This window comes from Anser anser, assembly GCF_964211835.1.
Source record: "Anser anser genome assembly, chromosome: 3".
Lineage (NCBI taxonomy): Eukaryota > Metazoa > Chordata > Aves > Anseriformes > Anatidae > Anser > Anser anser.
The window spans coordinates 49,698,623-49,712,665 of record NC_139722.1 but is presented as its reverse complement, the minus strand read 5'-3'; the positions used below and the strand labels follow the sequence as shown (position 1 = coordinate 49,712,665).

General features: G+C 37.0%; 1 protein-coding gene across 14 annotated transcripts in view; it reads right to left on the bottom strand.

Annotated features, from left to right (window-relative positions):
- Positions 1 to 14,043, bottom strand: part of ARMC2 (armadillo repeat containing 2) — a gene marked incomplete at its 5' end in the record, with an annotated part of 67,221 nt that overhangs the window by 11,026 nt on the left and 42,152 nt on the right. For all 14 annotated transcript variants that reach the window (XR_014582615.1, XM_083831869.1, XM_083831860.1 and 11 more), the window contains 2 exons: positions 1,281 to 1,602; positions 12,736 to 12,835. Coding sequence is in view for 13 of the 14 variants with exons in the window: in XM_083831869.1 (XP_083687995.1) it covers positions 1,281 to 1,602; positions 12,736 to 12,835 (422 nt within the window). The remainder of the gene's footprint in view (positions 1 to 1,280; positions 1,603 to 12,735; positions 12,836 to 14,043) is intronic.

The window sequence follows — 14,043 nt, the reverse complement described above, 5'->3', positions numbered from 1 at the left end:
AAATGGCAATACAAAATCATGCTTTCCGACTCTTCATCAACAGAAATCATTGTGACTAATGTAACATTGTGTAAAATCTAGTTAAAAGATTTTACAGATCCTATTTACTGTTTTAAGATGGGACTGAGGAGAATTTGCATGCAGAAACAGGCCTGTATGATAGTTATCAGACTGCTGACACAGAGAAATACCGAAGACTATTACACTGAGATGTCAGCTACTACGAGACATTGACAAAATAGCGTTCTTTAACAATATCTGAAACATTCTCTCTCTTAGAGTTCCTGACAACATTACCAATATAAAATATCCTCTTCTACTAGCAAGGTTGAAAATTGCATGTATTGATTTTTCTGAAGTTTCTGCCCTCAGAAACCAAGGGTAAAGGAAATAAAATTTTCTTGTAAACTAATATGGTGCTCAGCAAAAGGGGAGTGGGTCAGAGAGAAGCTTTGAGTGCTTACACAAGGATTTAGATAGTTCCAACCCTAAAAGCTCCCACAGGGCTTAAGAAAGAATGGATGAACTTGTGAGTTTGCCTTTGCTAAATCCTGCATGGCTGGTGGGTAAGACTGGTGAAGTAGCACATAAACAGGCTGATTGTCTTTATGTAATATTTAATGTCACCCACACATATATACTGAGTTCTTTGAAATTTATCTCATCACTGCTAAACTCTGTTACTGAGAGAATGGTCTGCCTCATCCTAGCCTATGTTTAGATTTCCAAAGGGATTGTTAAGTGGTAAAGAAAACGCAGTCCTAAAACTCGGTTTAGAGGTGAAGGGACTCTACCTTCCCGTGAAAGAGATTAAAGTTGGAAATCCAAGAAGGATGAAAAAAAAAGAGATGTTTTTGGAGACTACTAAAAGCCATGAGAATAGGAAAAAAGAAGAATACTCAATCCAAGAACAGTCATAAAGCTGTGAACCTTAAATAAAATAAAACAATGAGTCCTTTTATATAAGTACTCTCACAGTGAGATGTACTTAAAATAAAAATCCAGTTTGCTTATCCTTAATGATCAAGCCTGCAAATCTTGCCACTGAATTAAACACTTCTACAACCTCTTTCCACAGACACTGAAAAGTCAATGCTCCCAGTGTCAAAAACAGCATTTTACATAATACAATTTATGAATACCAGCAAATTGACTTTGTTATTTTAGCAACAGAATTGATTTAAGTATGGCTTGATTTAGATAAAAAGCTCACGTAGAAAAACCCTAAACTCTCCTTACAGACTGAACACAGGAAACACACACAACATAGATGTTATTACCTAGTACTGTAACAAGTAATTCTACAACACGATGGGCAGCTGCCAAAGCTGCTCCTACACTGGGGTGAATGGAGAGATTGGCCAGCACTCTTATCAGTTTTATCAGAACATCTTCTGCTTCTGAAGGATGTTTTGTTTGCTTTTCTTCTTCCCTTCCTCTTATATGGCACCATTTCTCCGCATTCAAGTCACGTTCATGGTAGGTTTGAAATAATGATATCAAGGTGTTAAGACTTCCTTTTTCTTTAAAAAATTGCTCACGGGCCTTGTTATTCTCTGCTGTTAAATTACCAAGAATGAAGATGATACGGATAACCAAATCCTGCAATAAAATAAGTAAACCATATTACTTGAAAAAATCAGAAGCTATTAGCTACTTATAAAGAAGATAATACTTTTTCTGTTTCACAAATTGGTTAATAGCAGGTCCAGAATGACTGAAATAATGTCAAATATAGCAACTAGAAATAATTTCATATGCTACTCTTTTTCACAACCCAGTTTACAGAAGAAATTAAAAACATCTGACAGATCTAGTACAGCACTGGGGCTACTAATTACTAATGGTATATACTTAGTATAGGTAATCTATTTTTATCAACCCCACACTAATTTTAAAACATCTTAAAATATCACTTTATATACCAGAATAATCATATGAGCCAGACCTTACTAAACTTACAAGTAAGCAAACGTCAGTTGTATGGCCAAAGACTGCCACCTTCTCTTCTTCTTGGCCTGTTACCCATCGTAGAGGTTAAACTACTTCACCTCGCTTTGTTACTGTTAAATCCAGGTCATTTCCTTGTTAACTGTGATTGCTTATAGATTGCTGAATTATTTGTTCAAGATTTTTACCAGAAATTTGACTCATCTATTGTTCCCCAGTTCCCCCTCCTTCTCCTTTTCCAGAGAGGTGCCCTACAGCCTTGCCATCCTACGTAACTTCTCAAGAATTCCGGAGACATCACCCCTTTCTGACCTCTGTAAGCACCACAGGGTAAATTTCATCAGGCCTAGCTGATTTGAAGACACTTAAATATACTATATACCACTTAAATAAACTCAGACAGGAATAGAGATTAATCATTTGAGCATACTTAGCCCTTTCAAAAAAGAAACAAAAAAAGGCATTTCCACATTTCACTATTCAGTGTCACGTCAGTAGTTCTCATCTTATCTTCCAAACACTGCAGCAATTGCTTCCTTATTGTCTTCTTGCGATTAACTATAGAAAGTTTTTCTGTTTCTTTTTATGTACACTTCTAGTTGCCTCTCATTTTGCGATTTATTTCCTGATTTTGATTTTAAGTTTTCCTTCAACCCCCTTATTCTTATCATTGCTAAATGTGACCTACTTTCTGTTTTTATATAGTATCTCAAGATCTCATGATTTAACCAAATTGCTCTCTTAAAGCACTTCCTATCCCTGCCCTTCAGTGGGATATTGAGCTCAGCTATTTTTTGGCAAGCCCGGTGGATCTTAATTCAATGGCATTCACCACCACCACCACCTTTTTCTTATTCACCTGTATGGGAGAAGAAAAAACATCCTGAAAGTCAGAACTAATCCAAGTGCAAACTAATTAAAATATATTATTTTGTCTCTTGCATCTAAACCTACTAATTTTCAAGAAGTTCATCTACTCTTAGCTGCTAGATGAACTTTTATCTAATGCTAAATTCTGTACTTGCTTGTACATTAACACAGCATATTGGTGTTTTTGTTCAAAAGCAATAGTTATAGTCAGACATTATCAATACCATGGAGGATTAGAATATAAGTTAACCAGACACCATCCAACTTGTAGCATACTTAGTGATACCGAAGGAAAAAAGACACGTAAGCAGCGAATCCTTTTTTCATATATATCCTCATAACTAAGTTTCAAGTCAAAGTCTTTGCCACAAGACATTGGCACTAACATCCACTTAAGGTCAAGAAGATGAATGCTATCCCTGAATTTGAGAAGCAGGCTGTCTCCTAAGGGAGGAACAGGTTCTCCCCTCTATATATTTAATACAATTGCTCTGTAGGACCTTCTTCCACCTTTTTTTTTTTTGTTTGTTTAAATGAGGCATCATATTTTTGCTAACATCTAAATGTCATCAAGACAAAAAATTTTTTTCTGAACATTCTCACTGACTAACCACTAAGAGCTTTCACCTTTGCTGGCACAATCCCCAATTCACAAAGGCTGTAAGAATTTGAAACAAACAACTGATGAATCAGAAGGGAGAACTGAAAAAAGCAGGCAGGCTCGTTTGACTCGTTTATACTGACTTGCTAATTTTGGTCAAACCAGTATCAGCCCAGCAACTGCTCTACCCAATCAGCAGAGAGACAAACAGGTACAGTACAGCAATCAACTGATATTTTGAGAAGTGTGATGTCAGCTGTGCTTTCCACCTCCAAGCCAGCAAAACAAACTTCTAAAATACAACTTCTTTCTAAGCCAAGCACATCCGGTTTTAATAGCATATTACCAAAGTTTCCTTATCTTCCGGTGATAATTCAGCTAGCATAGTCAAAGAGAAAAGCATGTCATATAATGCTCTAAGGTTCAGATTATTTTGGGCTGTTTGTTTTGTTTGTTTGTTTGTTTGTTTTTCAAATGCTCTTGCTGTAAGCACTGCAAGAGTAACAAACACCAGCTTGGAATCGCTGTGTAAAGAAATACATGCAAAGATGGATGGTGTTTTGAAACTGCTAGCAAGACTAAACCTGTACAAGGCCCATGGGCCTTTCTATACATGGTAAAAAAAAATCAGTATAATAAATGGGATTACTATGCTTCTCCAAATGTTTGGAGTATTAACTGTATATGGAGTTTCAGACCCTCTTGGACATCTACAGAAAAATTATACACTAGTCATTTATTAGTTTCATTTATATAATATGTAGGTTTTAATATGTATGGCACTAAAGGCAAATTAGATCACAGATAGGAATTATGTTCGGTTATTTCATCTTTTTATACAGAGGCATTCACATGAGACACACAGTCCAGAGTGCACCCAAACCTAATGGGAAGAGTATACATGAAACCACAGTTTCACCTGTAAAAATAACTTTGAAGAAACATGTCAAGAAAAGCTCCAGAAGGAGACATTATTTTTTTCTTTATTTCCAACCTATCAAGAACCTTCAATATTTTCATATTTAAAGGGCTAAATGCATCACATACCTCATCAACATCTAACTCTTAATTTTCAGACAACTGGAGCCATGTACATTTTATTACTGGTATAAAAGATTTCTTTGATTCTCTAACGCTAAAAATCTATTCCTTGCACTGTGCTAGTAGCAAAGGTACTCAGTGTACTCGCTGAGTCACAGAACTTGACAGCAGTTGATCTTAGCAATTAAAACGTATCTGTCTTTCCACGTAAATCATGATGAACAGAGCTACAAACAGTACAGGTTTACTTATCAGTAAGAAAGGACAGCCAATTAGGTCAGTAATTCCCAATTAAAACAAGACAAACAAAGGAGGGAAGTCCATTCCAGAGTTTCCACACAGTGGCCAAATATCTGTTGTTAGTCTATCTGGACCCATCAGAAGGGGAAGGGTAGTATTAAACAAAAAATCAAGATGCCAGCAGCTGGCTCCCTATTCAACCTTCAGCTGTAAATGAGATGTGCTTTTTCATGTTACACACGATGAGTAGCGGTAGGCAAAATTCTGCCACCTGCCAAGCAGTATAAGCTGCTTCTAGGGCTCATTCAAATCTAATTTATAAATTTGTCTTTCTGCTTTATTAGGTATCCTTGGACAGAAAAACTGAGGCTTTCTTTGCAGGGTCTGATAGTCTAAAGACAAACTAGAAGAATGTAGTTATATGTCACAGAATGGCTAAAGTTGGAAGGGACCTCTGGAGGTCACCTGGTCTCCCCCCTGCTCAAACAGGGACACCCAGAGCTGCTTGCCCAGAAATACATATTTCTCCGTTTCACACGCCACAGGGACCTACCCAATAGTTTCTACACCCCAGAATCTGTTTACGTAAACTTTTCAGGATAGGGTTCACTTAATGAATGTTAGTAATGATGAAGTCATGCCCTTAGGTTTGTTTGTAGACACCTGGAGATCTGGGAAAGGTAACAAAGAAAAGCAAGCACTTTGTCAAGCGAACAACATTTGATGAAAAAGCAGTATATACTCTCTACTGAAAAACATTTCAGAAAGCACAAACTGAAAAAGTTCAAAACTATATCCCCCATAGTATTGCTCTAATGATTAGCGATCTACCTTACTTCTTATTACTAGTTTGAATTTGTACAGCTTCAGCCACTACTTCTTACTATCTTTTTCTCTAGATTTGAAGGACAGTCTACGAACAGAAATGTCTTTCTTTGCAATTCTACCAATAGTCAGCTTGCTAATGATCTGATCTTTGTCGCTGATAAATTGATTTGTTTAATCATGGGGTGTTGTGGGTTTTGTTTTGTTTTTGAAATAATCATTTTTGTAGTTCTTTTCAAAGCTTGAAATCTTTGAGCATCTCTTGTAGAATATGAATACCAAAATACGGCAAAATATTTTAGTGACAGTGTCCATCGCACTAAGCAGTAATACCATCTTATAATGCAATATTCTAATGTTTACCTATCTGATAATTACTTATACTCTTATTATTAATAAGAGCATTATTACTACTCTTTTGTACCCTCTGGTACACCAAAACAACGTGCTTCTATATGATATATGCCAGTGAAGACTGGCTGACTACTAACCTTGAGCTCTACATTCCTTACCATTCAAAACACATATTTTGCACTTTAATTACCACTTTTTCATTTTCTTTCAGACCAAAAAGAAAAAAAAATGCTTATACATCACAACCAAATACAATATAAATACAAATACAATATACAATACAAATAAACCATCAGTTCAGCCTACTGTCAGAAATCACACTGTAGGGAAAGCATGACCTTATGTGGTTATTCAGATTTATTAGCAGGAAATTCTTTAATAGTTGTCACAATATTTATCCTAAAAATGGATATTTCATCTTGGAAAAAAAAACATGTTAATTCAGGAGAGAATAAATGATCAGTTATGAATATGCAGAAAACGCAGGAGAAATCATATGAGAAATCATACGAGCCAGACCTCACTATTCTTGCAAGTAAGCAAATGTCAGTTGTTTTTCCAATGGTTGATTACTATATCCCTTTCATGGCCTTGTTAATTATCCAGGACACTATTATGCTGATAGGATAAATAGAAAAGAACCATGTTATCTAGACAAGTTCTTCACAGGGTTACCTTCCCGAGCATTTCAGCAGAAGCGGTGGCACAACTGGCATTCACTACTTTCCATTCACAGTTTGGTTCCTGCCCCATGTTGTTTCCTCAGTATTTGTGAGTGAGAAACTATTTGTGTGGCTGTTCAACAAACTAGACTGGGAAGTGATGCAGGTCATAACCCAGCAAAGGACTGCTTTTTTCCCCCCTCTGTTTTTAGGGTTATTGGAAGCTGGGTCAGTTCTATGACCTGTTGCATCATGCAATCACACAAACAGCTGTCCTCAGCCCAAAGGAGGGGTGGCACAGAGAGGAAAAGTGAGTAACAGAAGCACAAAAAACTACTTATGTCAGCACTGATGACCATTTCTTTAGAGGCAAAGCTACGGACACACACACACACACAAAAACAAACAAACAAAAAAGCGACACAACACCACTATCCATTTCTAAAAAATAGAAATAATTAAGAATAAATCAAAAATAAATCTTCAGTATGTCATAAGACAATGATGCCACTGAGCGGAGTTCAATAATACTCTCAGAGCATCTCAGAGGCAAACATGCAAATTGGAACTAAACATAGCTGCAGCACTGGACCCTTGTTAAGAGCCTGTGGTTGTGGTAGGCTATTAGGTGACATACTTTATGTGACTGACTGACTGAAACAGATACTGGGTTCCCGGGAGCTCATCACAAAATTGTCCATAAGCCAACCAAAAAAAACCTCCAGAAAGGCCAGTCAGTGCATGCAGATAATGCTTTGCCTAATAAATAATGCCAGAAACAAAGCAGAAAAATTCTCTGCATTTACAGGCCCCATCTCTGACAGTCTTCCCCACTGCAGCAATCCAAAGAGCAAAAAGGACTTTCAACAGCCCTAACTGTGAGTCTTCTTCTCAGAAGGAGACAAGAAAAACTCACAAACAGAAGTCTGCTTGCTCACAAAACTAATTTGGGACCTGCTACTTGGTAGATGCATTTGGGAAGAAAGTCGGGCAGCTCCAGGCACACTGAACCCAATAAATGCAGACAACTCCCTTAGAGAGGATGACAAAGCAACTTCAGTCTATTCTTCGTTCAGTAGAGTAAATTGTGACAAACTGATTGTTAAATCAAACAGGTAAAGCAGCACACATTATAATTGTAAATTAGTGCAATTTACTGGCTGACGCAAGAGATACAAAAATAATAACAAATCTTGTCATATATATCAGGACCAGGACGTTTGCCAGAATCTGTACAATTAACTGATGATCAGAATAAAACGGGAACATTCAAGAAGAAATTGTCACCGCAGAGAAGCTAAATGAGTTCCTTGCATTGATTCATGCCCACTATGAAAGAAACTAGGGAGATTTCAATGCTGTAGTCTTCTCTGAGGAAGACTCATGAGAGGATCTGTCAAAAACTGAAGTGATCACAAGCAATTTTAGAGAACAAGCTGACAGAACAGACAGTAGCAAATCACCAGGAACAGAAAATCACCCAAGAGTTCTAAAAGAACTCATTAATTAAACAGCTTAATTACTAACAGTGAAGTGCAACCTCTCATTCAAAACTGGCTTGACGTCTAAGGACAGGGTAACAAAAATGAAATCTATTTGCTAGAGAAAGATCAAACTGTCATTCAAGTCTGGTGTCTGTACCAGACGAATTTGAAGAAACCATAAAAAAGAACAATAAAATTTATGGGCAGTTGAATAAATGCAATCAACTTTAAGATTCCTAAATCCTGACACCCAATTCTTAAGTTCTTTGAATGGATCAACAGACATAAAGGAGACCCATCTGATAAAAACTACATGTCTTTCCAGAAACTTTTGACAACGTCACTCAACAAAATGTTAGTGAAATTAAATAAGGGAGAACGTTCTGGTATAGATAAATGTTTAGAGGATGGAAAACAGTAAATTATGGTTTCCTGCAATGGCAGAATATGACCAGAGAAGTTCCACAGGTTTCCGTGATGGGACCTGTTGTGTTCAACATGTCCATAAACAACATGGAAAAGTGGGTGACAACAGTGGTACAACATCCTGTTGATGACACTAAGATATTCAAAGTATCAAAGATAAAGGCTGACTGAAAAGCAGAAGAAGGATTCGTAGTCATCTAGTAATAAAATAACATGAAATTTAAATGCAGACAAACATGAAATTATGTGTGTAGAGTAAAACAGAACAGTCACACTTTTACATACAAAATTACAACCTTTGAACCAGCCATAACCACTTGGAGAGAGGTTTTGGGGTTAGTGACAGATTCCTCATGGGGTTGCATTGCTCACAGGAGGTCAAAACAGCAAGTCAGATATTTAGAATCACTGGGAAACAAACTTATGCAAGTGTACAAATCTATGATCTAGCCACATTGTAACAGCCTCATTTGGGTCCCCTCATCTCAGAAAAGATGCAGGACACAGGACTGTAAAAGGTTCTCAGCAAAGCAATGTGGACACGTAATGGTATGGGATAGCTCTATATCAGAAATGACTAAGCAAGCAAGGACTCTTAAGTATAAGCAAGGTCTCTTCAGCCTGGAAAAGAGGGAACTTGAAGACTATATGATAAAGGTCTAAGAAGTTAGTGTGAAATGAATGACTAGTGATTAAATATTTCCCAACTTTTCATTTCGAGAATAAGAGGGTAGTAAAGGCCAAATTCAAAAGAAGCAACAGAAATTATTTGTGCATTGGTTAGTTGCTATGGCAACTCCTTGTCTATTGATATTGAGTATTTTAGAAGTTTATAGGGGGTATATAGCTCCATACTAACTTCTACAGGGGAGACTATGATTTCATGGAGAAGAAGTCCATTGAGTTTTGCTCCATACACAGAGAACCCCATCTGGCTGAGGAAGTCTCCAACCTGGAAAGAGCTAGGGGTTTGGCAAGTTTACATTGGAAGTATCATATAGCCTTGCTCTGTTTTTGTTGTTCTCTAGCCATCTGATTTGCACCTATTGATACTAGGCTGGATGAACCTTTCTTGTGACCCAGTGTAATTATTTTTTGCTTAGCAGACACAATTGCCACATCCAGTGATGTCAGATGCTTACCAAATGTTTTCTAATTAAAAAGACTAGGCTAAACTGAAGTATAAAGAGACAGGCACAAGTTCTCTTCTATGCAAATTTTAGTATCACACCCTGAGTTTGTGCCCTTCAGATTGAAAACAGACTCTTAACTGTATGCTGATGAAAGATTATATGTACAGATGCTGGAAGGGCCCCAAAAGGATACCTAAGCTCAGGCAGTGCCTGACCTACTGACAGAAGCTTCTGCCCTATTTAGACAATCTCCCTATTCTAAAAACATAGCCTCCTCATGGCTTGTAACATTAACCACAGCCTGAGAACATCATCCTTTACATAGCTTATCTGAAAAGCTTATCTGAAAAGATACTGATCTGGGGAAGAGGAACAGTACCTTGTTCAAAGATTTTTGGAGATGGGCAAAACACCAGACTACAAAGCTGAGTAGAAATAGAAGCATGCAAAGCTCACCCTACAAGATAGAGGCTCTACAGGAACAATTCTGACAGCTTCCACAGCATCTGGCAGCCACAGAGGACTTTTTTGTTACTCCACACAAGTAAGCTCCAAAAACAACCACGAGTGAAGTCCTGCTGGACTTGTACTTCAGATGCCTTGAAAAGCACTGCTGAATTTGAGTCCTACCTCGCAGATCCATCTTTTCCCATCCTCTGTACTCCCCTCCTTACCTAAGATTCTGACACACAGAGTTAAGCAAGTCTCGTCAACTCAGTTTCAAAGTCTTTCTCACAGAGTTAAATTACTTCTTTCTCATTCCTTCTGACCCTTTTACCCAAGAGAGAACATGAGCTGAGAAAAAAAAAAAAAAAAAAAGAGCTGAAACTGCAGTGTGGTGAGAAGAACAGAGACTATTTGGGTGGCAGCTGTGGAATTCAGCGTGTGGTATGGGAGCAAGTCATTAGTCCCATTTCCAGTACTCACATTTTTATTTTCACAATGTTTAATGCTTATTTTTAAAGTCACAGATATGGAAGCACTTGAGAAAGTCTGACTGTTGGCTTTCTTTTATTTTTCCCAGTGTGTTTCTAGCTGTCATGATTGCCAGTAGAAAAAACATGAACTTTACAACCTTAAAATTCAAAAAAACACACACACTTCCTCCTTCTTAACATATCAGTTCTCAGTCCTGAGGATTTTGAATGGTTTGAGTTAATAATACTGATTTATCCTCCTCCTTACTTCTTCCCACAGCAAACAATTTTACCCACACTGCTGTTAGTTGTTTTCTTTTCAAAAGATACCAACTCACTCTATAACTCACTAGCTGTCAGCATTTTGAAAGAAAGATTAGCAGTGCCAACTGTATCCCAGGAAAAACACTCCCCTTCTCACAGCTCAAGTGTTTGTTATACAGTACAGAAAAAATGGTGCATTATATTATCCTTGTTCCTCTTCTTGATTGTGCCAGGCTTCACTAAGCTGACAAATGACAGTTGCTTGTTTCTTTAAGAAGTGCAGTAAGAAATAACTACTCTGAAGACCCTGCATATATAATCATCATAATATAATAACTAAGTTGGTTTAATATACAAGCTATTTCTTTACTAATTTGTGTTTTGATAGACAGTTTAACATAAAAATCAATGCTATTTAGTGAAGAAAGGTGTATTTTAGAACCACTTAAGAAAGCAGACATGAGAAGCTAACTTCTGAACATTACTTGAAAACAAACAATTTGAATTTATATATATGAGCCTAGAATTCATTATGACACGAAGCTATTATGCCAGGAGCCTATACAAGTTCCTGTTAAAATTAGAGATGAAGATTAAAAGGAAGATGTTACTCACTTCAAGCTCCTTACTCCTAGTCCCATCATTTGTTGAGATTTTAATACAGTGCTCACAAGGAAAAATAGCTATAAATCTAGTGAAATACCATGCTTTCAATATTTCTCGTATTGTTTACGTAGCATTTTACTGAGTGTCATCAAAGACTATACAATGCAAGAGTAGCCTGAACCTAGAAATACTCAGGTCTGCTGCTGAAATGTTAACCAGCAGACATTTATAAAAACGGAAGTACCTTAAACTCTCTCCCTCCTCCACATGTACTATCACAGAAAACAGGAAGGCAGGTAAACAGGAAAGGGAGAAATTATTTTTGTATTTGGCAAGAGAAGGAATTGATTGCTGAGCATAGCTGATATTGTTACCTTCATTAACTGCCTTTAACAATAGCAGCATAAAAGGCCTCCCTCCAACAATTCACCAGGAATTACTGAACCTGTTATAAATTGTACAGGCTAACTAAATGTGCGAAGCTAGTTTAGATGCTGGAGCGGTTAAGAAAGTTCCTCACTTTTAAAAATAAACATAATGCTCATTGTTCTGAAACCTTGTTCCCATTTTGAAACATTTATGCTTTAGATAAAAATTATTTTCTCCTTAAATCTTACCTGGCAACTGAGTAATTTGCCACATGTGTGGCACTCTGCTGCTACCAGTGTGGCAATCTTTAAAACCATGATTCTGCAACAAAATCCCAGAGCCTAGTGCTCCAGTAAACATAATAAAGATCACTATGATACAGCAAGACAATACAGCAACACCTGATCCTTGAAGTTCTAATGAAGTTGGTGACAAGTATAATCTTTATTTAATTTTAGCTAGTAATATTGAGGCATTTTGACAAACTCTAAACACATATTTCTAGGTGCATGTTCCAAATGAGGTCTTATAGGCATATGGTTTTCTCTGGTAGAAGAGAGATATTCTGATATCTTACACAGTTAACAAGGAACAAGTTTTCCTCTGCTTTCAAATTGTTTAGCCCCGGAAAATTCACACTTCTTTTGCAGGGGAGGAAGGCAGGAGAAATCCCTACAATTTCCTACTATTAAATTTTCAAATAAACTATTTGCTTTAAAAAGTATTTTTTAAAACTAAGAAAAACAATTAAGTACTCAAAGGACACATGCAACCAATAGACAAGTTAATCAACTGTTTGTCTTCTGTATTGCTTTGAATTTTTAATCTAAGTGATTTCATTTCAATTATTTACTACTTAAAATGCTGTCAATCCTTTAAAAATTTTATTTGGAAAATGCGTAAAAGTAGGTCACAGAAAACAGGCTTACACACAATAATGCACAGACACATCAGAGGATTAATATATAAAAATAAAGAGATGAAAAAACTGACCTGCTGCTTCTGATGTTTGCTTAGTAGGGCTAAAAATAAGATGTAACATCTGGAGCAGTCTGCTAAAGCTGCACAGAAGTCATCATAGGAAGAAAGTTTGCTACAAAGGTACAAAAATAGAATATAAATGAATGAAAGCACTTTTTTTCCCCCACAAAAGATATAAAAAATAAAAATCACTCTGCCTCTCAGAGCCACGTTTTCCAACAAGTGAAATGAATGCCAATACTTTGACTTCTAATAAAGGTGCACACAGTCACATACGAGGGCAAATTATGGAAAGAAGCAAACACAAAGAGCTTCCCAACCTGCCTGCCATTTTGACACAATATGCTAACAGCAGCATTTCTTAGTATTAAATGGAAGAACCATAAGTTTAGGGTGACATGGGAAGTCAGACTAAGAGGAATGAAGATTCCCTTCCTAACACAAGCCTAGTAGAGCTCAGTGTCAGCACTAACAGAGCATGTCTCTCACCAGCAAACATGTAGAACAAACCTTGCAGTCACAGTATTATCTCTGCATTTTCCCTAACCGCTGCTCCAGTCCTACACTGCTCATCTTTATCATTACAAAAAAGGAAATTTTAAATAAGACAAATTACTTTTTCTCCATGTTGAATTCTAGATCAAGTAGATGTCCTTGTCAGAATTACAGTGCAATTACAAAAACATTACCTAACTAGCCACACTTTCCATGGCGTTTTACCAAGTAAAAGAAATGCTCTCTTGTTAGAGGTAAATATGCTCAAAGTGCTGTGATCACTGCTAGAATTTGACTCATTTTAGAAGTAAAATTAGAGAGACAGATGCAGACAAGGTGGCATGGAACTGAGGAACAATTCACATGTTTTACAAAGAGCACACATGGCAAAGGAGAAGACTTTGCCTGTTTTTGACTGTGGAAAGGGAGGAATGATAGATCTTTATGTAGCTGCTCTTCAAAGTGCAACCCATCTATCAAGGAGAATGTGATGGATAATTTGGAGGGGCTGAATAAGGGGAAAAGTCCATACCAGGATGGCTTCTCAATGAATGTGGAGCCACAGGCAACATGACTCATGACAGTAACAAAGCAGCAACAGCAAACACTTCACCCAGAATGGTATTCATAAATTGTGTTTATAATCCAACTTCTCCTGAAATTGCCAACAATTAATTTCACAACTTCTATAAAATCCTCAAATTGTTTATAAGTCCATTTAGCACTGGGTATTGCAAGCTTGTGCTTGGTAACTGGAAGCCTTTCAACTGAGAAACTATTCAGACTACAAAAGAATCTTTTGGGGTGATTCACTCACACTGATCT